This window comes from Psittacula echo, assembly GCF_963264785.1.
Source record: "Psittacula echo genome assembly, chromosome: 2".
Taxonomy (NCBI): Eukaryota; Metazoa; Chordata; class Aves; order Psittaciformes; family Psittacidae; genus Psittacula; species Psittacula echo.
In genome coordinates this window covers 40,680,880-40,707,311 of record NC_137737.1, presented here as the reverse complement: position 1 = coordinate 40,707,311, position 26,432 = coordinate 40,680,880, and the positions used below count along the sequence as shown (strand labels likewise).

The 26,432-nt window shown below is 41.1% G+C and overlaps 1 protein-coding gene across 12 annotated transcripts in view; it reads right to left on the bottom strand.

The window, feature by feature from the left end:
• Window positions 1-24,494, bottom strand: part of MLLT10 (MLLT10 histone lysine methyltransferase DOT1L cofactor) — a 164,779-nt gene extending 140,285 nt beyond the window's left edge. For all 12 annotated transcript variants that reach the window (XR_013958936.1, XR_013958937.1, XR_013958938.1 and 9 more), the window contains exons 1-4: window positions 24,411-24,494; window positions 23,628-23,796; window positions 20,793-20,872; window positions 2,917-2,971 (exon numbers count right to left, since the gene is read on the bottom strand). Coding sequence is in view for 3 of the 12 variants with exons in the window: in XM_080639532.1 (XP_080495658.1) it covers window positions 2,917-2,971; window positions 20,793-20,872; window positions 23,628-23,796; window positions 24,411-24,449 (343 nt within the window). In the remaining 9 variants the exon portion in view is untranslated. The remainder of the gene's footprint in view (window positions 1-2,916; window positions 2,972-20,792; window positions 20,873-23,627; window positions 23,797-24,410) is intronic.
• Window positions 24,495-26,432: the final 1,938 nt, after the last annotated feature.

Sequence of the window (26,432 nt, the reverse complement as noted above, 5' to 3'; positions counted from 1 at the left end):
TAGCTGTCTTCAACCCAAACTGTAAAACCTAAAAAGTAACTCTAAAGAAATGCTAATCTCCAGAAAGTCAGATAAGCAGTAACAGGCCAGTAAAAGGCAAGGGAGCAAGGGAAGAATGTACCTAAAGGAACCTCATGCCATTTGGAGGGCAGGGGAGGGAGGGAGATAAAAACCCACAACACATCAACACAGCCATACCACACGCCACCATTACTATTTTCTAGTCAGTCAGTCAGTAATACTTCAAAAACAACACGAGTTTGACCCACAAACTACTTTGTCATACATATCTTATAGTGCCCCGGAGTTCTTAAAGGCAAGATAACACCATTAAATAAGAGCTATAAGATTAGGCTGCTTTGAATTACAGTTGTGGAACTGATTTAAGAGAGCTAATATACAGCCTGCTGATGGAAGAACAGTCCTGGCCATTCCCCTATATCAGGATTAGTATGGTCAGCTGAGTTAGGTAACAGATTATCATTTAGCTGAAGAGCAACCCAGGGAAAGTGGGGAAGGAAGGAAAAAAAAACTTCTAAATGCCAGTACCATCACAAAGGAGGAGGAAACAGTGCATAGCAAGGACCCTCCATGCAGTAATAGCCTCTTACTGCAGGTTAAGAATACTGTGGAACCCTACAGTAAAAGTTCAGTAGACCAAAAACCATTAAAGTTCCTGACATAAAAGGAAATACAGTACCTTCAACACCCAAAACACATTTCTTCATGTTATTCAAAAGCAAATATCCAGAAGACTGTTAACAAAAAACCCCAAAACAACAATAATCTACAGCAGCCCACCTATGAGCTAAGCTATCTGCATATTTAAAACACTGCACTCTTTTCTGGCTACAAAGTAGTTACTTGTTGCCAGAAGGAAGGAAGAAGTGTAACTTCGTATCACTGACATAAATAGAGGACTTTTTTCACAGGTTCTGAAAAGCTGAGACCATTTCATTATCTCTATACTTACAGAAAGGCTCCATAATTACCAATGTCTAAAGCTGGGTCCGTACAAGGTTTTATCATAAATGTTTGTTTCAAGGTTTCTTCAGGAATACCTGCATCTTTTTATCATTTCCCTTGGCAACAACTGGTGTAACAGCATTAAAAAAATATTCCAAGTATTGACCTACTGTAAATACAATTTTATACTGGCAAACCCGTTATAGGACCTTCAACACTTTTCCAGAAGTCTGAACTTTTCTGGCACAATCCCTTGTCAGGCAACTCTTTGAAAGGAAAGCGTCACATTAACAATGTAGATTTCTGAAATGCAACAACTAGTCATTTTTTCCAAAGTTCAAATCCTTCTGTAATGCTGTTATTTAAAGGACATGTGGTCCATAAGGTAGAATGTGCTGTATTCAACACCATGGACAAGATCTATTGCTGAAGCAAGGATGCTTCTCAAAAGCAGTACAAATTCTTAAGTCTCTGCTGTGAAATTTTTTGCTATGAAGTTTTCACTGATGAAAATAGCTGGTCAAGAAAATTATAGTAGGGACAACACTGTTTGCACAGTGTAGCATCTTTGCTATTTAAACTTACATAATTTCAATCTTAAATAGTTTCAAAATCACCGTAGGGAATAGCAAGGCATTCCCAAAAACTTCTTTAAGCATAAAAACAGAAAACACTTCAGCTACTTCATACTTCACAAACTTTACTGTATATTTCAAGAGATTTGAGGCTTTCTTATTTCTTATTTCCTAAAAAAGGCAAGTATCCATCTACCACTTCTGAAGAAATGAATCCAACACTGTCATGTATCAATCTGTCTGAGGAAGAATAGTTTTAAGGCTACAGTACTGGGCCAGCACTAAGCAGGTACTTTCACTGACACAGACAACACAGACTCAATACAATCTTCAAACATTCACAAATGACACTAAGTTTACAAACGTTATTTCTGATCAGCAGACACTAGAATGGTGAAGGCTAGAGTGTATACTGTATGTTGCAGTCAAACTATAGACAAGCGGAAGGGTATATCAGTCCGAACACAAGCAGGTTCTGTTTGCTTGTAACCCAACTGCAATGGAAACAACCAAGCTGCATAAACACTAAGCTAAGATATAAAATAGTTGGAATATTAGGTATGCAGCACAGAATCTCCAGAATGCAATTTCCATAGACTGTCCAAATGAAATCCAGAATCCCGATCATACTTTCGCCTCTCGTAAGAGAAAGCTCTCAGTATCAAAAAGATCAGGATATTTAGAGATAGATGACAGACAGGAATTTAGAAGTATCTAGTAAAGAAAGATGAAGGAATTCCAGAAGTGACTGAACAGTTAATTGAATTTTTTCACTCATATCACCCAGCTATTAGTATAAACGTAATCAAGACAGGATACTCAGTGGAGACATTCTCTAGCAATTCTACTCAGCAGGAGCAGAACTGATGATAACCTGAATGATGAAATTAGAAAGATGCAAGGGACAGGTAATCACTACTGAACTTTTCAGCTCTAACGTCTTAGTTACAGAACCTATTAGTAAATCAGGCATGAAAGAGCTACCCTTTGAAAATGCACTGGAGCATTCAGTCTGGGCTATAGACATAAACATTCCACTTTCCCCCATGAATGGCACACTTTCAACAGCTCTCTATAAATGTTCAAACTCCAACTAAGTACACATAAAAATTATCCTTTTCACCCATTAAAATCTTATCTTTAAATGCAGTTTCTCCTTCACTGTTACTTTTTTCTAAAAGTAAAACTAAGAATAATGATTTATATTCTTAAACTAAATTCAACCTAGATTAGACAAATGAAGGTTACTATAAAATAGTTCTGTTTCCAAACCAGCTAGTATTTGCATTTCTGTTTAGCATCCCTCCATTTTTTTTCCTCACAAATTCCCTCATACAAAACAAGAGAGTTCACAAAAAATAAGAATAAAACTTACCCCCATTATCTGTTCTCTTTAAAGCACCATCCTTATGAGGGCATAATTCACATCTCTAGGGGAAAAAAAAAGCAAAAATAAAATAAAAAAATGGAATGATCATAGTAGCATTGAAGAAGAAACCACACACATTGACACTGTTAAGGAAGCATTAAGGAAGCAACCATTCTTTAAAGTGAATGGATGTGTTTTCCCTTAACTTTTACTTGAATATTAATGTTAGTTTGTCACAAAGCTTTCTCTTCCAGATCTTGAAACTTATGATACATATTATAGCTACTTACAGTTCTACCCCCAAGATTTTATTCCTGGATTCCATACCCTGGGATTTCAGTGAGAAGCCTCCAAAAAATATAGCATGGGGGAAGACTCACTTGATAAGAAACTTGGGTACATTTCAAAGACTCCCTACCATATTTCCTTCTAGGACTTCTGTATTCACAAAGGTGGTCAGTCACAAAGACTCACCATGGATATAATCGGCACTGGTGCACATACTGTGGCTGACTTGACAGTCTCTGCTGAATCTCACTTACTCTGAGAGACCAAAATCAATCTTGCTTTCTGTTTCAGAAAGTGAGAAGTTGACTCATCCTTGAAACTCTCCAAAACTACATATCTGAAAACATGCAGCTGACATATTTTTCTAACACCAGGATCACAACAGTAGAATCCTTCTGCTGCTGCTGTCTCTGTCAAGTTCCTAATATAAAGTTTAACTCTAAGTGTCCTAGAGCAGTGTGAGACTATTCCAAACCAGTTCAGAGATGAAAGAAATGGAACAGGTTTGACACATAATCCACTTCAACTGCTCCAAATGACACGCAAAGGAACACCATTATAGGTGATCCTATACCTAAGATTCACCTTATTAAAAACTTTATATATTCCCGAAGTGGGGACAACTCCAAGCATATCAATCTAACAAGCTTTTTAAGAAACTGAGTAATAGTCTGATCATCAGACGCAAACTTAACACCACGTCCTTCAAACACAGAGGGACATCTGGCATCAGTAGGGATTTTCTCTGTGTACTCTGAACAGTACAATTTTCTTTACCAGCTAACTAGCAAGTCAGCAGGTAAAGAAGCCTACGATGCTGTGCGTGCCTCAGAAACAGATAGTCCAAACTTACTTGAGGAATGAGAAATTCCATTCCTGAAATTCATATGGCTGAACTGTACCTTGAGGACTATCTGTTTCTCCTAACCTGTAACAAAACTTGTATTAGCAGCAAAAAGATTTTCACAAACAATATAATACAGAAGTTCTCAAATTATTTTTGCTCAGTGCATTGGTATAGACAGCTGCACACAGCAAGAAGAATCTTTAGGATTGTTGCTTTTTGCCTTTTGCTTCACTTATCTCCCCCCCCACATTCACCCACTAAAATGATCACCAATTTAATGAAAAGCAGTATTAAGTCTATCGTGAAATGTAGAGATGAAAGTGGTTGAAAACTTCTGAACCATTCTATAAGCTGCCTACAGGCTTGGAGCATTACACCATTTTTTTTATTTCTAGATCAAGATTATAAAGACTTCCTTGGCACTGAAATTAACTGATCAGATAATTTTAAATAACATCCTACATACTCAGCATGTATGTGAGCTGTATCTTAACACTCCAGCTCTCCAAACATTAAATACTAGGTGCTGAGAGATACTCAGGAGCATTGGGTTCATTTCAGGGAATTCCCCATATACTGAACCAGATTTTCAAAGCAAGAAGCCTGGTATATATTCATGGTGACAGTGCAATAAGGTTTGTTTCCACCCCAAAGCTACCAGCTGGCAGCTTAAGGCCAGTGAGCAAATATGTTAAATCTACCACTGAGACAAGGGAAGCTGTTAACATAATCTACCTTGCCGCACCTCTGCAAGCCTGTGGGAGTCTGACATACATTTTCACTAGTGGCAAAACCAGTTAGGAGGTTCTCTTCTTTCCCTCACCTCTCCCTTATTAATACCTCCCTCTACCACTCCCTCAGCTGCTCACCAAACTGTCTGTAGGGCTGCCCCTTAAACCAGATCACTGAAATGGACTGAAATGAACTTTTTCTTTTTAGCATTTTTAATTCAGGTCATATTACTATTGCAATTTAAGCATAATTCCACAAGCAGTTGCATCAGGAAAACTGTAGGCAGGGAGCCACTGCACCACAGCATTAGTAATTAAAGAATTAGCAAACTTCTTAAACATCATCACAAAAAAAAATTAATTAAAATGATCACAGGACATTAAGCAGCAAGGAACTAAACCAGTCCTTTATGCAGAAGAGTTCAGCATGCTCCACTCAGTCCTATCAGAGCTCAGTTTCAACTAATTTCTTTTTGTCTCTCAACAGGACTCAGGTCCACTAAGTCTTCCCTCATTACTCCTCTGCAGCGCTGGCTGCAACCAGTCAAGAGAAGATGCAGGGCAGAAGACTGAAGTGGAGGAGGGAGCCTTGGCAGTGGAAGAAAACTCAAGTGCAAGGAGTTCTGCAGAGTGTCATCTCACTGGCAGGGAGCAGTATGCCTGCACTCGGCTCTCATGAAGCTGGGCAACTGTGCAGAGATGATGCACTTGCACCCTGATGATACAGACTACTTCTGGTGCCCTGAACTGTGGCTACAATCTGCAATAAAGTAGCACCCTAGTAAGATGACATAGCACACAGTGACCCTTTCCACTTCTCCCTCTGGGTTATGAACCTAACTGCTTCCCACACTCAGATTCTGTCACCCATTTCTGCTCTCCCAAATTTCAATATGCACCACACAGTAACACCAGTATCTTTGCCAGCTGGGAATAGCATGCCACACCCCTTAAGACAAGAAACTACTAGAGAATTTTACTAACACATTATGTTCTAAAATGTTACAGTACTAAAGCATTTCAAAAATTGTGGCAGTTTCAGCTGAGAATTTGAAGAGTGATTGAAAAACTTCCTGAGTACTTTATGAAGTTCAACCAAGCCAAGTGCAAGGTCCTACACTTGGGTCGGAGCAATCCCAGGCACAGCTACAGGTTGGGCAGAGAAGAGATTCAGAACAGCCCTGCAGAGAAGGACTTGGGGTGTTGGTTGATGAGAAACTGAACATGAGCTGGCTTCAGTGTGCACTCACAGCCCAGAAAGCCAACCGTATCCTGGGCTGCATCAAAAGCAGCGTGACCAGCAGGTCGAAGGAAGTGATCCTGCCTCTCTACTCTGCTCTCGTGAGACCTCACTTGGAGTATTGTGTGCAGTTCTGGTGTCCTCAAAATAAAAAAGACATGGAACTGTTAGAATGAGTCCAGAGGAGGGCCATGAGGATGATCAGGGGGCTGGAGCACCTCCCATATGAAGACAGGCTGAGAAAGTTGGGGCTGTTCAGCCTGGAGAAGAGAAGGCTGCGTGGAGACCTCATAGCAGCCTTCCAGTATCTGAAGGGGGCCTACAAGGATGCTCGGGAGGGACTCTTCATCAGAGACTGTAGTGGTAGAACAAAGGGTAATGGGTTAAAACTTACAACAGGGGGAGTTCAAATTGGATATAAGGACGAAGTTCTTTACTGTAAGGGTGGTGAGGCACTGGAATGGGTTGCCCAGGGAGGTTGTGAATGCTCCATCCTTGGTGGTGTTCAAGGCCAGGTTGGACAGAGCCTTCGGTGACATGGTTTAGTGGGAGGTGTCCCTGCCCATGGTAGGGGGGGTGAAACTAGATGATCTCAAGGTCCTTTCCAACTCTAACTATTCTATGATTCTATGATAAAATGCTTAAATGCATGTTGTTACAAAGGATTCTGTAGGAGAAAGGAAAGGAGATAGTTGGGTGCAGGTGTATCTCAGAAGTCCAGTTACTTATAATTTCTTATTTGAACATTTCTGTTCATGCAGTGTCTCCTTCCAGTTTTCTTATGGATGGAACCTGGAGTTTAAGTGAACAGCAACAGCTAAATCACTCTACCAACTGCCACATCACATATAACTTGTATGATGGAATAAAGCTTTGCTCTTTGCAACACAGTATAAGGAATAATCTGACCACCTGTACAGATGGTCAGATGGTCTCTAGTATCTGAGCATATACCAGGGCTCTCTTTTCCAGTTGTGTGTTTTAAGTCTTAGCTCTGGCCAAGGATTTCTGACACAGATTTATTGTCTGAGCATTCAAAAACATTGTGGGGAACTACTAAACAAGCTGGAGGGGAAGCAGGGGGAAGGGAAGGGGCAGTAGGGGCAGACATGACACCCACAAGATATCACAGTATACATAGGTCAAGCTGCTATGACTGATCAGCAGTTCAGATAAACATCATCAGGTTAGGCAGTATAAATGTGACCACTGAAGAAGCTGACTGTGACCCAAAAGAATAACCACATCCTTTAGTATACTGAAGGGCACTAGTTCTATAGTAGAGAGGGACACCAGCGCATGTGGTGCTGCAGGTACAGCCACCTGAATTAGATTTGAAGAGGGAAAAAGACACAAATACTGGCTAGGAACACTGAAGTTGTAGGAAGCGACATAGTCCCTTTCTGCTCTTACAGAATGTAATATGGACATGCCATTTTTGCAGCTTTTTGGTAGAAGAGGCTGTTCATAGATCTAGATTCTGCCCAAGCAGAATTCAGGTAAACTCTAAGCAGGAATTCCTTCGGACTATGAGGTCTCCCGTAGAGGACTAAAGTGAAACCAATCTCAAAGTTGTGCAGCTGAAACAGTCTGATGGTGTGACTGTCACAACTCACTTCTGAGCTACAGAAACAGCAAGTTAATTAAGTGAAAGACAACTGATCCTGTAACCTTAGCATCCAGGTGAATTGAAACTGCCTGGGTCTGACGAAAAACCATTGCCTCATAAGGGGACCAATCTTTAAAAAGTCACCCAGCAGAGACCTGAAGTGGTTAAAAGCACGCAGAAGGGGAAAGAATCTGTCTTTTTTTTTTTTCCCTCCTGCCATTATTAGAGAGTAGAAATAACCAGGAACAAAGAACAGTAATAATAATAATAATAATAATAATAATAATAATAACGCACTCGCAGCCCAGAAAGCCAACCATATACTTGGCTGCATCAAAAGCAGCGTGACCAGCAGGTCGAAGGAAGTGATCCTGCCCCTCTACTCTGCTCTCGCGAGACCTCACTTGGAGTATTGTGTGCAGTTCTGGTGTCCTCAACATAAAAAGGACATGGAACTGTTGGAACAAGTCCAGAGGAGCGTCATGAGTACGATCAGGGGACTGGAGCACCTCCTGTATGGAGATAGGCTGAGAAGGTTAGGGCTGTTCAGCCTGGAGAAGAGAAGGCTGCGTGGAGACCTCATAGCAGCCTTCCAGTATCTGAAGGAGGCCTACAAAGATGCTGGGGAGGGACTCTTCATCAAGGACTGTAGTGGTAGGACAAGGGATAACAGGTTAAAACTTAAACAGGGGAAGTTTAGACTAGATATAAGGAAGAAGTTCTTTACTGCAAGTGTGGTGAGGCACTGGAATGGGTTGCCCAGGGAAGCTGTGAATGCTCCATCCCTGGTGGTGTTCAAGGCCAGGTTGGATGAGGCCTTGGGTGACATGGTTTAGTGTGAGGTGTCCCTGCCCATGGTAGTGGGGTTGGAACTAGATGATCTTAAGGTCCTTTCCAACCCTAACTATTCTATGATTTTATATATAAATACATATATATGGAGATGTCCACTAAAGATACCCGTCAAAAGGAAGATCCAAGAACAGAAGACCAAAATAAGAGAAGTGAAGAAGGAGCTAAATAAATCCATCTTCATAATAATACTGAATTACTTACAGTCCAGTTTGTTTCCACTGCTTTGCGGCACAAAGTTTTCTCCCTCTACTTTAGATAAATATGCCTTTCCATTCTAAATAGGACAAAGAACTACCTTAATCAGCAGTAGATACCATCAGAAAAATCTAACGGCTTGAGTCCTTTTGGCTAACCTAACTCTACCAATTTTTCAACTGGAAACTGAGGAAAGGCACAGAAAAGCTAATTTAATCCAACAGACTACCATCTTCATGTTGAAATGAAGAGAAAGAAGCGAGACACATAGTAGATAGGGAAGATAGATATGAACAAGACTATACAAGTTGTAGAGGAGAGAAAAAAGGGTACTAGAATATAGCACAGTTCTTCCCTCAGAGTTCTCTAAATTTGGAGCAAGTTTCATAAAGCATCATCTGCAGACATCCACTATATGCTGTCTCATGTTATAATAAAACAAAGGTCAAAGAATTCTTGTACAAGAAATTTACTGAATTCTGATCCAAGCTAGTCCAATGGAACCATTCACCTGAATAATGACTGTCAACCAAGTAAAGTCCTGCAGGACTGAATTCCCAGCATTGCAGTGAGGCAATAAGCTGTGTGTCTCAGTATGACCTGTTAACCTAAATAACACAAGAAGATCCACAGCAGATTAAATAGCCCACAGTTCCTAAAACTTAGTTGAGACATCAGTCTGCAGTTCCAGCTGACTTTATTTCAGGCTCACTTTAAGGTAACATAATTGCACACTGCTGCCAAAAGATCACTGGCCCCTGCTGTGCACTTTGTACTGCCTCCCTTGCTCTGGGAAGGGCATTCATTTGACCATATGGAAATCCCAATCGGCAAGCTAAAAATAAAACAGTTTTTTTTCAGCCAGACCCCTTCTTTGAGCCATCTTTCCACAAGGCCATATGAACAATGCCAGATAAAAAAATGTAACAGCAACACAGGCAGGGAGCAGGGCAAGGAGACAACCATGCTGTTCAGGAGGTGTCATCATCTATGCTGGCTATGAGTACGGAATTCCAGTCAAGTGCCTTAAAAAGAAACAAACACAGACTCCACACAACCAAAACATCACCACAGCCCGCACACCCTCCCCCCAAGAAAAGAAACCAATAAAAAACAAAAAAAAAAAATGACCACACACTACACCTGAAACAGACAAATTTAATATTAGTAGTAGTACAGACATATTTCTTGGGCCCAGATATATTTATTAGGTCAATGTTGATATCTCCCTGACATTCATATACTCCAAGTATTTTAATAGGCATCAACACAAACTGTTTAGTTTACAAGCTTATTTTTCCCTCCCCAAGCTGTGCAATACCCAGCATGACTTGTATGCCTCCAGAATAGTTGTTTTTTATCTAAAGTACATTTTGATCACAGAATTACTGTTTCATATTGCTTGACAACAGGAAAAGAATATTTAACTGAAAGGAACGACTTTAAGAGATTGCAATACATGACCCTTAAAGCTACAAATAACAAAACAGCAAGTTACACAAAATCAGCATCAGAGTTCTTGAAACCTGACACTCAATCTCTTTCAATCCTCTCACCAACAGGAGTTAAAACTTGACAGACAAAACATTTTATTCTGCTGCTCCTGTTAATCATTAATCAAACAGAAGAATGGTTAAATCCATTTGCTTTTGTTGTGAGTTGTAGTTCACATTTTAGTGAAAACAAACCCTACACACTCCATCAAATTCTTATAACTTTCTTAAAATTAACCTAGGAGGAAAGAGACAATTGCCAAGCAGAAGTCATTTTACTGCTTTATTTTTGCTTTTGCTTGCAAATACATCTATTTTACAGCATGCCATGCTACTGGGTATTTCTGTATATATCAAAACACAATAACTCGGCACACTCCTGCAAAGCACATGGACACCTTACAAAGGTAAGCAAAGTAGCTGATCAGATGGCCAGTTTCTGATCAATGGCTTACCAGCTGGCAGCCCCTGATGCTCTAAGAAACTTGTCTCCCATTCACTGGTAGTTGTGGAAGCCTGCAGCCCAGCTGACTCTGTCCCTGGGTATTCATCTCACAGGTTCTGCAGAACAGCTTCACCTACCTTCACCAATATTCCACACCATTTTACCTTACCTTTGGCTGTTAGCAGAAGGAAACATTTAGAAATCACCTTAATACTCTGTATCATACCCAAGACGATCTTTCCGGATCCTACAGACTTTGAATATGCTAGGTAGTCTTATATGTTACTGCTTCAGACAATACAAAATGTCTTAGTATGTTTTTAAAAAAATGGTTTAGAAGGGTAAAGACATCCACATGGGGTTTTTTCAGTTAATGCAAAACAATTTAACATTGGCATGGACATACCTATTGCTGTCAAAACCGTAAAAATTCTGGAAAATAGAGAACAGCTCTGGATACAAAGTTGATCACAAATCACACCTAGAGTTTCACTTGTGTCAATGTTCCATATACCTCATCCTACCTATATGTAAGTAGTTGAAGTGCTTTAGTCACTTTTTTTTATTAAAATCTACCTTCAAGCTCAAAACATTTTTGCTATTCATTTTCATTATCCCCCAGTGTGAAATTGGTATTCCATCATCTCCAGAGGAAGGAGTCTTACATTTTCTCATCTTCCCTTCACACTTTTTCTATGTTCCCCTTCCTCCTAGAGTTCTGGCCCACTTCTTTGACAGGAATAAATTAATTAATTAAACCCACACATGTATTAGAATTATAACACTAAAAATAAGAAAAACTATGTTTTCCCCTAATAAACCTGGAAAAATTTGTGGTCATTTTAGTGATCGGTTTGTGTTAGATTCAGGCAAATATGGTACTGAATAACCAATATAAACATAGCTTCCTCTATAAAGAAAAAACACAGTCTAAAGACACTTAAAGTGTACTAACTGCACCAAAAACTAGATCATACTTAACAGAAAACTCAAATTCAGTTAATGAGATGGTATCTGCAGAAGAACAAGTGCCTTAGAGCCTACAAAGAAACATTTTTTGCAAGATTAGACTACCAGAAGAAGAAAAAAATACAGATATTTGCAGAATGGTGCAAACCAGTATACTGGAAATTTAGGTCTTGGCATAAATTCTATCAATAGATGAGAATTCACAGGCAGTTAGTACAAAAACAGACCGAGCAACAGGATGCGTACCAGACTGACCATGTCTACATCTGCTGGCAATAACTTACCTCAGCTCTCAGAACCCAGTGACATCTCATTTTTCCATCCACCCCTTCGAACTTTCTTCCATGAAGCAAACCAATACTGCTAACATACGACCAACCAGAGATGATCACCCTCTCAGCCCTTGAAGCCTCCAGAAAGTCCAATAAAACTCACAAGCAGTGTCAGATGCTGATGAAATTACTGAAGCTCTATTCATACCAAACTTAGGCTAGCTATTCGTATAAATCCTTTTACTCTGCTACTTTTTACTAATCTTTTTTTGGTATTTTTCCTTAAATCAATTAGGTAATTTGAAAATTCCCATTACAGTGTATTTCTAATTTTCACACTCATGCTTTATAATACTTGCCAAAGTCAAATCTTCATTTTCCACTTGTTCAGTGCAGCAAAAAGGCTGAATTGTATAACCCCTTCTCCCAAAGCTTCCATATGAATGCATGGCCCAGGGGATGAAGACACTGCTATCTACAAAACCAAATCCACGTTTTCTTATTCAACAGTTTCTAAACTACAGCTGGATAGCAGTACACCTTATAGCCTCAACCTGCCGTGGCTTAAGACCCAACTTATAAACCCACAAAACACTTCGATATTTTGATCTAGATGGCTCTATAAATGATAGCTTCTAACCACGCAAGTATTTGAAGCGTAAGTCAGCAAGTAGCTAACTACACAATTTTTTCAAACAAAGTATCTGAAACAAACTAAAGTTCCAATGTTTCCAACCTATGATTCACACCAGGCTCCAGTATTTATAAGCCACAATGAAGAACCAACAGGAATCAAAAGATCATCTGCCACATTCAAGAATCCCCAACTGGCTGACACCACTAATAGAGCAAACGAACGCATACTGTCAGTAACTTCTCTTTGAAAGTGCTATGTTCTGCAACTTGACAACTTAAGAAATTAAGTCATCTCCATCTTCAAATAATCATTTCTTGATGCTGACAAATTTGCCAAATCTCTGCCCCATCTCCATTCAGTCATTTGTCCCAAGAGAAGGAGAGAACTTTTTTTTAAAGCAGACAGTTGACAGGTAGAAGAAAAACAGACTGACTACCTGAAGCATTTCGGGTTTTATACCCGGATAAATTACAGAGACTCAACCTACTTCTTTTTATCAAGGCATCAGACAAAAATATATGCAGATTCAGTTAGCTCTGTCAAAAACATCTACTATAGATAATAAATTTAAAGACTATGACAAGAAGATTAGAGGCAATCAACATGCAAATCTGCATTCTTCCAAGACCATGCAGTCAGTACGTACTATAGGTGACATTCAGTCATACTTTTGCTCAATATGTGTAAGGTAACTAGAAGCGAGATAACAGAGTACACTGTAACATAATGTAACACAGCATGCATCAAGACCTGGCGACTCCAGGTTCAGAAGTCTGGAGCCACAGATACCTCACTACACATTTAAGACTAGTAAATCCTGCTAGATGTTGCAGGAAAACAAATTATAAAGATACACAAAATTAAGAGTCACACATTGTTCTTCAGCAGAAAGCATGAGGAGGCCATCAGAAATACCTGCAATGTTTGGCTGGATTTCCAGCTACACACCCAAGCTTTTGTTATCAGGCTGAACATATACTACCGACCCACTTCAACCTAGCTGAAGAAAAATACAGTATGCGATGGTTCGCTTCAGTGTCCTCCTGCAACATACCACAGCTGTACCCTAAAAATTCCTAGGTATAAAATGCTAGTATGCGTTTTAAGTAAGGTTCTTTGCAGTTGAGGAGCATCTTGATTACTTTAGAGACTTCTTCTGCCAGTGATTTAAGTCTTGCAATGAAACTGTCACAAAACGTTTTCTGCATAATTAAGCAACTCCTGTAACAGAAAACATTTTGCTCTAGTCTTAGTCTGGTTAGTAATTTTGCCACAAAACCTTTACAGCATTTACTAAAGTGCCTGTTATATTGATAAATGTGTTGTAAAATTTTCATCAAGTAGTACTTGAGCAATGGAATGCTGTGTTTTGAAGACTGAATACTCCATGTATCCGTAATGCAAATTAAATTACTGCACAAATAAGGTGTACATTTAGGTAAACTGCAGCTGATCAAAACTGGAAAAAAAAGTTTGCAGACCTTTTCTGCTGTATGAAGGGCTTTAAGTAAGTTTATAAACTCAGCTGTGTATTTAGAAACCAAGTAGAAAGTATGTAGACAAGCAGGGAAAAATGCAGTACACAAAAAATCAGCCCAAAACCCTAACACATGAAGAAAGGCAGCACAATCAGAAATAACATTAATACTCCCACTTTGATATGCACAGCACACAATACAGTGCATAAGGTTCAGTTTGCCAGTTGGAGGATGCATTGAAATGATACTGCCCTTCTGCAGCACCTTCTGCCATTTGTACTCCTAATCCTGATGACCAGATACTATGCAATCCTAAGCAATTCGGTTATCTTCTGAGTCACAGTGCACTAAGGTTATGAGTCTATACTCACTACATATTAAAATAAATAAATAAATAAAATGAACAGGAGAAAATATTTTCTCCTACTGATGAAATACAAAGCAAACAACACACACCCATCTACATAACAGACAAGAAATACCACTCAAGCAATAGCATTTCAGAATAAAAGAAGTTTCACCTTCACCACCATTAGAACAGGAACTCTTAACAATCATTCCGCTCTTCTCTCTCTAGCTCTGTTCAGTCCACGTTTTGCCCATTACCTCTCCCAGTCACTACCCTTATCTCAAACTCCTCCTATTGGGCTCCAAACAGGACTACGGTGGCTTGACCCTGGCTGGACACCAGGTGCCCACCAAAACTGCTCTATCACTACCCCTCCCTCAGCTGTACAGGCAAGAGAAAAGAAAGGCTCACGGGTCAAGATAAGGACAGGGAGAGATCACTCAGCAATTATCATCATGGGCAAAACAGACACAACTTGGGGAAAATTAATTCAGTTTATTATCAAACAAATCAGATTAGGATAATGAGGAAAAAAAACCAAATATCTTAAAAACACCTTCCCCCCACTCATCCCTTCTTACTGGGCTCAACTTTACTCCCCAACTCTACCTCCTCCCCCTGCGCAGCACATGGAGATGGCAAATGAGGGTTGTGGTCAGTTCATCACACATCTCTGCCACTCTCTCCTCCTCAGGGGAGGACTTCTCACTCTTCCCCTACTCCAGCATGGGGTCCCTCTCATAGGAGACAGTTTTCCATTGATTTCTCCAACCTGAGTCCTTCCCACAGGCTGCAGTTCTTCATGAACTGCTCCAGCATCGGTCCCTTCCACGGGCGCAGTCCCTCAGTAACAGACTGCTCCAGTGTGGATCACCTCCAGAGTCACAAGTGCTGCAGAGAGCCCGCTCCAGCAGTGGTTTCCCACAGGGTCACAGCCTCTTTTGGGCACCCATCTGCTCCAGCGTGGAGTCCTCCCCAGGCTGCAGGTGGGGATCTGATCCACCATGGTTCTCCATGGGCTGTGCAGGACAGCTTGCCTCAACAGTCTTTACCAAAGGCTGCAGGGGAATCTCTGCTCCAGTGCCTGGAGAACCTCCACCCCTCCTTCTGCCCTGACCTTGGTGAAGGGGTTATTTCTCTCACATGTTCTCACTCCTCTCTCTGGCTGCAGTTTCTATTGCACTGGTTTCACCCCCCAAACACTTCTTAACTATTTTATCCCAGAGGCACTATCGCTGTCACTGATGGGCTCAGCCTTGGCCAGCAGCAGGTCCGTCCTGGAGCTGGCTGGCACTGGCTCCATCAGATACAGGGGAAGCTTCTAGCCACCCCTGTTGCCACTCCTACTACCAAAACCTTGCCACACAAACCAAATATAACATGCTGTGCCCAAGTATCTTTGGGCAGCCTCTTTACTCCAATTATCCAGATACAAACAAACACCCACTGCCTTCCAGACTGCATAATTATTCATAAAAGACTGTGCTATTGGTTTTTGGATTGAGGTGGTTTGGGGATTTTTTTGTTGGCTTTGTTTTGTTGGGGTTTTTTTTGGGGGGAAGGCCAGAACAGGAGGATATTGCTAGTAAGTAGCAGTTTCTCATATTTAATCTCATATTTATAAAAAAAATGTACTAGCAATTTGTATTTTACAGTCACTTTTTCTTTCCTTATTTAGGCGTTTACTATTTTGCTGTGTAAAAGCCACATAAGATCATATAGGTCAACTTTTCTGTTGTATGCTCAGAATTAAAGCAATTTTTTCTACTACTTGTTATTTTTTTCTTAAAAGCAATTGTAGTAATATTCTTATATAAAATGTCCTTTGAGGAAAATTATGGATACACTTTAAAAAAAAACATGAATTTGAAATTTTTTAAGAATTATTTCAAGAGGCATCTGCAAAGAGAACACATAGATTATTAGTTCTGAATGATTTGGTAGCCAGTATTTCATGGTGAAGAAAAAAAGAAAACTGCAAGTTTTCTTCTTCTAAAAATAAGTTCAGTTCACCTATACTGTGACCATATGTATTAATGCACATTCTAGGTTAAAGGTACAGATGTAACAGCCATGCCAAAACTGACTGTAAGCACAGGCACAGAGATCCCATTCCCTTGGAGGCAGCCTGTTGAGCCAGAGCTGTCAGAGCTCTGATCACAAATCTATCTGCATAACAAAAGCCTACATTCGCATTTCCTCCTCCTTTGCCTCCTTCTGTCCAAGCAAAAGGCAAGCAATACTGCACCTATGGGTATTTTATACTACATAAACGCTGGTGGTGGGATGTTAAATTTTGGAGACATCATACAACTCATGAGCAACTCTACAGTAACAAACCTGTAGACACACGTGATGAAAGATTTTTTTTAAAAGGGAACTTGGGAGAGAAGTACAACCACTGTTATATTAAAGATTAAAAAAAAAAAAAAAAAAAAAACAAAAAACCTCAAGCGTTCAAACTGTGAATCATCTGTGCAGCAGATGCAGGTACAGCTCAGGTCTGGCAGGATCACTAGCAGGAACCTATCACTATGAGATCATAATGTACCTGAACTGGCTTTGGAGGTAAACAGCATAGCTGCATTTCTACAGCTCTGACTCCTTAAGTATTAAGTACTGTATGACCTAAACTGACTCTGCAATGACAGTCTTTCTGCCTCTGCACCAATTTCCAACAAACACATGGAAGTACAGAAACTCCAGTTAAGCTAGATTCAGCTGAGACCCAGATGAATACTATCTCAAACCTTATGTGGCTAGCTCCACAGGGAGTCATAGCCCCCTCAACACATTCCGCAGGACTAAAATACTGATGGGTTATAAGACAAGCTGTAGTGTCATGTATAAGTGCCGATGCAGTTCTGGGCCAGTTCTGTCTTCGACTTCATAAACCACCCCACAGGAGAAAAAGAAAAAACACAGAAATGCCAAGTAGGAAAAACACCACCTTTACAACATTAGAATAATTTGACCAAATCCAAACTGATTCTTCCAGATGCAATGACAGGCTTATGATACATGTATTCCAATGAAACAGATCAACAGCATATTAATTCACTTGCAATGTTGTAAGCAATCTGACTTCACATGTACAAGCTGAGCTGTGCCTCAGGAAGTAAAACTTCCTGGAACTCATAACACTGAAGTTCCATGCTGAGATCTCCTGGTCTCTCTAAATCAAGCTGAATTCACAAGGACCAACACCTACATGTAGCTAATAAGCCACCCAAGCTAGTTGTTTGTGCGAATGTTAAATGCTTCTGTGTTGCCTGGTATTTCTATCTCATGGATTATTACAGTTCCTTCATGATAAGCATGAATAGTAGTAGCTTCTAGTAAACCATAAACACACTCTCTATCTATACCCCACTATATACTAAAATTAAATCAGTCTTAAAACAAGATCATCAAAAAAGATGTTTGGCACATAATATGATGATGGGAAAAGAAGTCTTTCTGAACAACAACTGTGCTACAATTCCTAAATTCAGCTTCTCTAGTCTCTTTTCAGATACCAGTACTATCAGCCCCTGTACAACATGTATATTCCATTCCATTTCCCAAGCCAGGGCCCAAAGTCCCTTATGTATGTTCTAGTCCATATACATACATTCCTACACCGTGCCTAATACTACTTTTTCCTATGTCAACATGTATCTGCCCTGCTTGATTCAGAAGTCAAGGTACATCTGAAGACATCAAAAGGGCTCACTATGGAGGGTAATAACAGCTGGTGCTGACACAGGCAAAGCTGGGAGCAGTTGCCACCTATCCTGAATAGATTCTCATTCCAACCCCATCATACGTCAGCTAAGATAAATTAGCTGATTTAGGGAAAACTATAACTTTTTAAGCAGTAGTCAAAAACTTACACAGCAATCGTAAAAAGTGCATACTGGGATTACAACCTTCTATTTATTATGTACTACATATGCATGATTATAAAAGGTAGATCAGATAATAACCAGACACCTCGATATGACCATTATCCAAACAGTTCAGGTTCACAAATATCTCTGTTTCTTTCACACACACAAAAATATGACCCTGCTAGAGCCAAGACCCATCACAATTTGCCAAGCCTAGAAATGCGTTTTCCAGCTACTAGTTGACCATTCAAAATCCAAGACGCTGGCTACCACCTCACTACCAAAAACACCTAAACCAACCAGCCAGGACGCTTGTGTGGCTGAAAAATAATCAACCACTGCTTTCACCAACAATGCACCAGCTTAGCAGCAGCGCACGAAAGGCAACAGAGCAAACATCAGTGTGTAAGAGTTGAAAGTATATGGGAAGCCAACTGCTCTAACCTGCTATTAAATGAAGTTCTCTGGTGATCCACCTACTTGAGTTACATGCTGCTGAGTTAGTCTATTTCTTTCAGTTGTTAAAGCCAGGCTAACTTTAGTGCAAGCAATAAACCGTTGTCTCCTAGCAGAATGGATTTATTTGCTCAGAAAAAAAAAAACACACCAAAAAACCCCACACAACACAGGCAGCATCAGCAAGGAAAAATAAGCCTTGACTTCAAGACTAGTACACAGTATGGCTGATTGAATTCTGGTTTTGTTTGTAGACAGAAAGGCCAACAGAAAAAGCAAGCTTCAGCCTCCTACTGTGATGATAAGGAGGTTTGCTTTTGCAAGTAAGTGCATTAAAACTTTTGCATCTGATAAACTGGTTACAACAAAGTTCCAGTTTTCATACTGAAGTCAGAGCTTCACTTAAGTTTCTGAATGCTAAGGGCTTCTCCAAGATCACAGAGACAACCACCATGTTTCTAACTCTCTAACATACAAGTAGTTGTTAAAACATCAACTGTTCTACCTCCAGTTTCACTAGAGAACCACTTACACTGATATATGCTATATTACAAATAGGAAAGATTTTTTTTTCCCAAAAAGATCAGTAATCAAATTGTTGAACTGTACCATAAACAGACCCCATTAAGATGGAAACAAGAATGGAATACACCAGGCAGAAAATTCAGTTAAGTTCATCACTGTTCCTTCTTCAAACAGCAAAGAAAAGCAGTATAATCAAAATATCAAAGCTATTCTCTTTGAGAAATTATCAGAATGAAGCAAGACATTGGTTTGGAATTCAGTACAGTCCTCCTTCATTCTTTGTGTCAGGAGAAGCCAGGAATAACTATGTCCTAAATCCTGAAGAGAATTCTCAATCATGCACCAGAAAACTCCTCCTAGCCTCCATCTCTCTTTCCACTGCTTCTGTATTTTTAACTTTGCTGTCAATTTGTATATACCAAACTCAATGACATTAAGAAAAGGCTACACTTACAAAACTTTACATTGCTGATGGTCTTCCCAGGAAAAGAAAGAAACAGCCTTTCTTCAGAAAGGGCTGCTGTTCAGATTTTCTGTTGACAAGTATTTGGAGAGCACACAGAAACAAACCATGCTCCCACCAACAGGTTTGCTTCAGAAGGAATAACAAAGTCTAGGTTACTCGGGCATTATGGAAACATCAGTGGCAAGCTGTGAAAAAGTAAAGTAACAAGATTCTTCACTTCTGTGCCAAAAATTCACAGAACATTAAGTCATCCTACCATTTCTTTATATTAGAAAAGGAAATACGTACACCAAAAGGCTCATGTAAACATTCTGTCAGTCACAGAAAACTTGGTCTCAAGCTCCTCATTTGTCTTTAGGTATGAAAATCAGAAACAGCTTACACACTGCCCTAAGATGCTGCACCACCTTCTCTTCTCGTTTTTATGTGAAAATTTATTTCAGAGACAAAAGAACAGGTCGGTTTTTCTAAACACTCACTTTATCTTTTGCTGAAAAACAAACTAAGAAGTGCCAAGTAGTAAGAAAGGAGATTCTCTTTATATATAAATGCAGCTTGACCCAATAACATAAAAGTCTGATCAAAAAAAGCCCTCACACAATCAAAGAAGGGGGAAAAAAAAAAAAAAACTTTGGTTTTTTTTGTTGTTGTTCAGAAGGATTATCTGAACCCCCAATATTTACTATAAAAAAAATTTAAAGACAGAGAAAGAAAATGTTTCTTCAATTAGAGGTATCACATTACAAGTAAGCATTAGATTCCAAATTTAAGAACACTACTTACTGGTTAAGCGTTCCTAGACTGAAGCTTTAAACTGGCAATCTATAGTTGGTAAAGAAGAAAACTGGACACAGATTTTATTTCTTCCCTATATCTAACTATATAAGTGTTAAGCACACAAAATTACACAAAACCCACATCGTATAAAAGAAAATAATTTTTGAAGGGGAAATATAAATAAATAATTCAAACACACACACTCCCCCAGAAATTCTCAGAATACTTAATGGTAGTTGCGTATTTCCACTTCTCAATAGCATCTAGATGGAATTATTCCAGAAAGCTAAGCTATTTTCTTCTACTACTGACATACTTGGGTAAACATTATCCACACAAGTGTAACAACCAGCATTACTTAATAAACAAAGCACATACCACTCTGGCTGCTCTTTCCTGAGATTCACACTTCCTGCAAAACCAAGGTCCAGTGGGTACTTGAACAATTCCATAGCAAGCTGTTTTGAACAAGACAAAATATATCAGCAAACCAGCAGCACCACAGTGCTATTAATATGAATGCTAAAGAACAAGCTTAGTATTAATTGATCTCATGTCATTTCAATAAGTCAAAATGACATATCTACAATGTACATTAAATCCTATCACAATGTTACAAGAAATTAAGTTCAAGTTTCCACTTGAAAATGTATGCAAAGGGAAGTCAATGAAATCTTTTCCTATTATATACATACATTAGTCATACTAAGATCATTTGTCAAATTTTCAGATATATTACCCAAGTACTGACAGACCAAACTATCTTGATAAGCTCCTTCTACCATACAATAAAGTTCTTTAACATGAAGAAAAATATCTTCGTTTTGTTGCACCTATATTAATCACAGATGAGAAGGACTTTGATTTCCTTTTTAGAAAGTAAGAGGGAGATAGTAAATGTGCAATCACGCAATTACATTAGCAAGAGATAGTGCAGAGTAAGAAGCTAATTACAGAATGAAACTCAGAGACAGGGCTGGCAATTACATCCAAAGGCAATGTGAGCTGGGCAAAGACCAAAGCTGAGGCGAAGTACTTCTATATCTGCGAAGTACTTCTATATCTGCAAACGTGACAGAGTACATCTGCAGCCTGGAACAGTCCACCACAGGTTTGTGCTCTGATACTGTTTATTGAGCTCCAGGACTTCTTTGGAGTATACTTCCACTATCACACAAAGCTTCTTCAAACACGTGAGATTCTGTCCTTCACAACTTGCCTGTGACTTAACACTTCAAGTTTCCTTTGAAGTAAAAATAATAATACCAAAAAAATGCAATTAGTAAAGTCTCTCAGTTAATACTGCTGTCTGAACTTCAACTAAGGACTACCAGCTTTAACCATGAGGACTAGCACTTTTATGACAGAAAGACTACAAAAACAGTGGACATACCTCCTCTATCACCTTCATTCACATGACATATCAACTCCAAAACTTAAAATATCAGTGATGCAGTAAATCAAAACAGACAGTTCTTCTTTCTTAAGACCTCTACAACATCTGGACTCAGAAGCAACAGTACCTTGCGCGCTTCCTGCCAGATTCAAATTCAGATTTGCACCTCACCTTCAAAAAAAGCTCAGCATTCTAATTTACTGAAGCGTGTCTCTATATATTAGGAATACTTCCCAAAACAGACTTTTGTCATTCATGCTATTTCAGCTCCAAAACTGCTGCTGCCATCAACTTTTTTCACTGATGATATTAGCCAGGCTCTAGATGCAAAGGAAGATGTCCAAGATAATGCAAAAGTAATAGCTGGTTCAGGTATGACCTCTAGAAGTAACCATGTTTTAGTGTTCTTTCCCATGATCCTAAGACTCCACAACAGCAGAATTAATTTACTGGTTAACATTACTCAGCTCTTAAGAAAACAGAAAATTGATTCAAAACCAGACTAATTTCACAGATCCTGTCAGCTCCCCTCTGCGCTTAATCCAACATTAACAAGAACAATTGAACTCTTTCACCAATCTCCTTAAATTTTTACTATTTATCACTAATTCTTGACAGCGTAGAAAGGAGCATAAACCTGAAACAGTTACTGTATCATCTTCAACACAATTCAGGAGCAAGCATAAGACACACATTAGTATTTTCATATGCACCAGGCACTCATACTAATGAACCAGACTTAGAATTTTGTCTCCTTCCATTTCTTCACCATTTAGAAGGAGTCAGAGAGCCAGCCACAGAGCTTCTATGACTGCTTGGGCGTTGATACAGAGGAACTACCATCTTATTCCTTATTTCTACTACCATAACGCAAAAGACATCATAACTTCCTTTCTTACAATGTAAGCAGCAGAATCCAGTTTCTTCCTCTGCTCTCACAAGAGGGGTCAATCCACTGACAAACAAAACAATCACACATAGAGGGAACGTGCCAGCTCCTGAGCTGAACTGGAAACCAACCAACCAACCAGCCTCCACTAATCCAAACAAATCCAGCATCAGCCTTTCTGACTAGCACCCTCCCCCTACAGAGCCACAACAGGAAGTCTCCATCTACCAGGAAGCATCAGCCAAACGACATTCAAGGAAAGGCAGGCAGAGGAAGAAATCACATGACAGCTAAGTCTCTCCTACACACTGCTCTCTTCCAATCCTAAACCTTCGTTGTCTACTGCCTGCCCCTTAAATTTATTATTCTAACTTGGGAAAGGCAGGGACAAGAGGGATCAAGCATACGAAGAAAGAAATACAGCAACAATTGTCAGAACAGAGATTAGTAAGAAGTTCTGCAAAGAAGGGAAGGAGTTTTAGGTAGTTTTTGGACTGATGCAGCTGAGGCTGCTAACAGTGCAAAGGCAGGCTAGGAAACACAGGCACAGAAAAGGCACAAGGGGAAGAGGAAAGGGGAAAAAAATGGAAAAGGAACTCTTCCTTTCTTATAGCTACAATATAGGAAGTCATAATACAGGAAGTCTCAGATGAGGGAAAAAAAAAGGCTGGAAGAATAGAAGATGACAGGACAGGTCAGACCAGAAAGCACGTGGTCCTAGAGACAGGCGAACATACTTCAAGAAGTAGCTGGGGGGGGGGGGGGGGGAGGTGTTAGGAAGAAAGGGTGAGAAAAGGAGAAAAACGGCCAAGGGGGGGGCGAATGGGGGGTGGGAGCAGGCCCAAGGGAAGAGGACAGGGATCAACAAGAAGTAAGTAGCGAGGCTTGAGGCCAGCGGGGGCAAGCTGGCGCTCGCCTGCCCACTCACCTTGATGCACTGCGACATTGCAGCCGTGCCCGTCGCAGTAGACAAGCGGGTTCTCGGCCCAGCCCCTCTCGTCGGAGCACACGCAGCAGCCGCCGATCATCTCCTTCATGCTATTGGAGAACTCGCCCTCCAGTGACACAGGCAGCAGCAACGGCTCGCTAGAGACCATCTAAGGGTTAAAAACACCGTCGTCAACACCACACACTCACACGCTCTACCCTCTGCCTGTCCCCTCCCCCGGCAGTGTCTCCCCTCAGTCACTCAGCCGCCGCCGCCGCCACCGCCGCCACGGCAATGATTTAGGGCCCATGACCGCTGCCTGAGAGCCTTTTCTCTCCGCGGCCCGACCAAGAGGCCAGGCTGCGTCAGTCAGTCACGGAGGCAGGCAGGCAGGGGCAGCCCGGCGACGGCACACTGAGGAAGACACCGCGCAGCAGGCAGGCAGGCAGGCACGAGAGCACGGCCAACGCGCAGGCGCACTGCGCGCCCCCGCGGGGAAGGCCTCGGCCTAGGGCCCTCCTCGCGATGGTTCACGAGCCGCCCATGGAACGTGAGCCGCGGCTGAGCGCGCGCTCTACCTCTCCCCCCAAACACCTCCCTTCCCCCCACACCCGGCTCCAACCGTCGCGCCCAGAGAGCGTGCGCGAGCCAGCGGCACGGCGCGGCGCCCCGCCAGGCCCGCCCGCCCGCCCCTCGCCCCCGCGCGGCCCGCCACAAGCACCTGAGGGTCCGGCCCGGGCCGCGCAGCGCCACCGCTACCCGCCCAGCCGCCCGGACACCCACCTCGCCGTGCTGCCACTCTCCGTCCCCCGGGCGAGCCATCTCGTGTTTCCACTCACCCCCCCAGCCCCGGCCGGCCTAATCCTAACAACGCGGGCCGCGCCGCGGGACAGCCCGTGCGAAACCGCTTCCCCTCCCAGCCCGGGCGAGCGTTAGCCGGGGTTATTGCTGCCCCCCTCCCCTCAGTGTGTGTAGGGGGGGCGGGGAGGTGGCAGACATGCGCCCCGCTCCCACCCGCGATGTCACCGTGCTCATGCCCCCTTCAGGAAGGCGGCAGGACTCGCCCCGTTCCCGCCCACCCCGCAGAAATCATTTTTACTATCTTGTTTATTTTCCCCCTGATGTGCCTGCAGGACTAATGCATTCCCGCTCCCAACTTTTATTATCCTGTTTATGTCCCCTCGGTGTGCCTGCAGCACTAATGCATTCTCGCTATTATGCCACTTCCCTGCCCTCACCGCAACTTTTACTATTTTGTTTATTTTCCTTTCGATGGAGCTGCAAAACTAATGCATTATTAATCCCTCTCTTTCTCCTCTCCCCCCAAAACTCCTCGTGCGATGCAGCGCTGCGTGGCTGTTGCTGCCACACCAGCAAAAGTGGTAGAGATAAGGCAAATAGAAAAACCAGGGAAGCCACAGACACACAAACCTAAGTGTGCTCAGCTGTTCTCTGCTTTTACTTGGGGGTGGATATGTCTTTCTAGCACTTGGGCATTGGGGAGGGCGGATAGTAAAATAATCCTGTTGTCTCTTTTAATGGGGGGGGGGGGGAGGCGGAATATAAAACCTGGGGGGAGAGAGAGCTGAGGTGGTCAGCAGAGAGGAAAATCTCAGGCTATTCAATTCTCCATTGTAAGCAGGTATGCCTGTAGCAGAAGGAACTAATTGTGATTGTTAGAAGCACAGAGAAATTAAATACAGCCTCACAAAATTCTGCTCTCTCACTTGCCCCGGGGCCCAGCGTTTATTTATTTATTTATTTATTTGATGTGGGGCTAGGCAGATATCATTGATTTATCTTCATTATCATGCTAAGAAGCGGAGAAGCAGAATTTGCGCGTGGACTGTATTTCTCAGAATGATTTTGCAAGGCCAGCTCAGTTGATACGGTATCCATACAAATCACTACTGAATTATGTACATTCCTGGACACTACCCAGACTGATACATATGCAGGTTATATTTTATACATTGTTAACTAATAAAACATCTGCACTTGCGTAGGGGAGTATGACGAACTGCGTGGAAGAGAGAGGTGGGATGTGCACAACTCCCTACCCCCTACGGACATCCAAGCCTGCAGTTTGTATGCAGGATATCTTAGGTCAAGCTCTTTTCTCTCCTTCAAAGTTTTAAGTGAAATTACTTAGCTGGAGGAAAAATGGCGGGCAGGCAAAAAGGGAATGACGAAGGTAGCTTCCTAGTTGGGGGGGGGGGGGGGGGGGGCAGCCAAATATGCAATTAACGCAGCCATTTGAGACACATTCTAATCATTTCTCTGTAAACGTATGTTCCAACATCCTTGAGACTTCAGAAATTTTTAAAGCACGTATAAAAAATGGAGGCAGGGGGACTGGAACATAGCGTGTTTCAGCTGGTGTAAAATCAGTCAAGAGTCTGCACTCCAAAAAAACCCCACTCCACACCCTAACGTCCTATCTCAACACTGAAGAACACAAATTTGAACATAAAAGTATTTACATTATAAAACACACAACACTCCTTTTATTACTTTTAAAGCTTGTAAAAATACCCTGAAGATTGCAGTGCAAGCAATTTTTTTGTAAAGAAATAAAGCAATTAATATATCCTGGTGGTTTAAAAAAAAAAAAAAAAAAATTATTTGAAGCTGATAGATACAGTGTCCCAGCCCTTCTTCATTCTTGTCAAGAAAATGACATCTAATTTAAAAAGCATTCTCAATGATTCTGTTAACCCTGACCAAAAAGAAAAAAAGAAAAATAATCACACTACAGCAGCAAATATGTCCTTTATTTCCCTAACAGATAAATTAAAATAAATA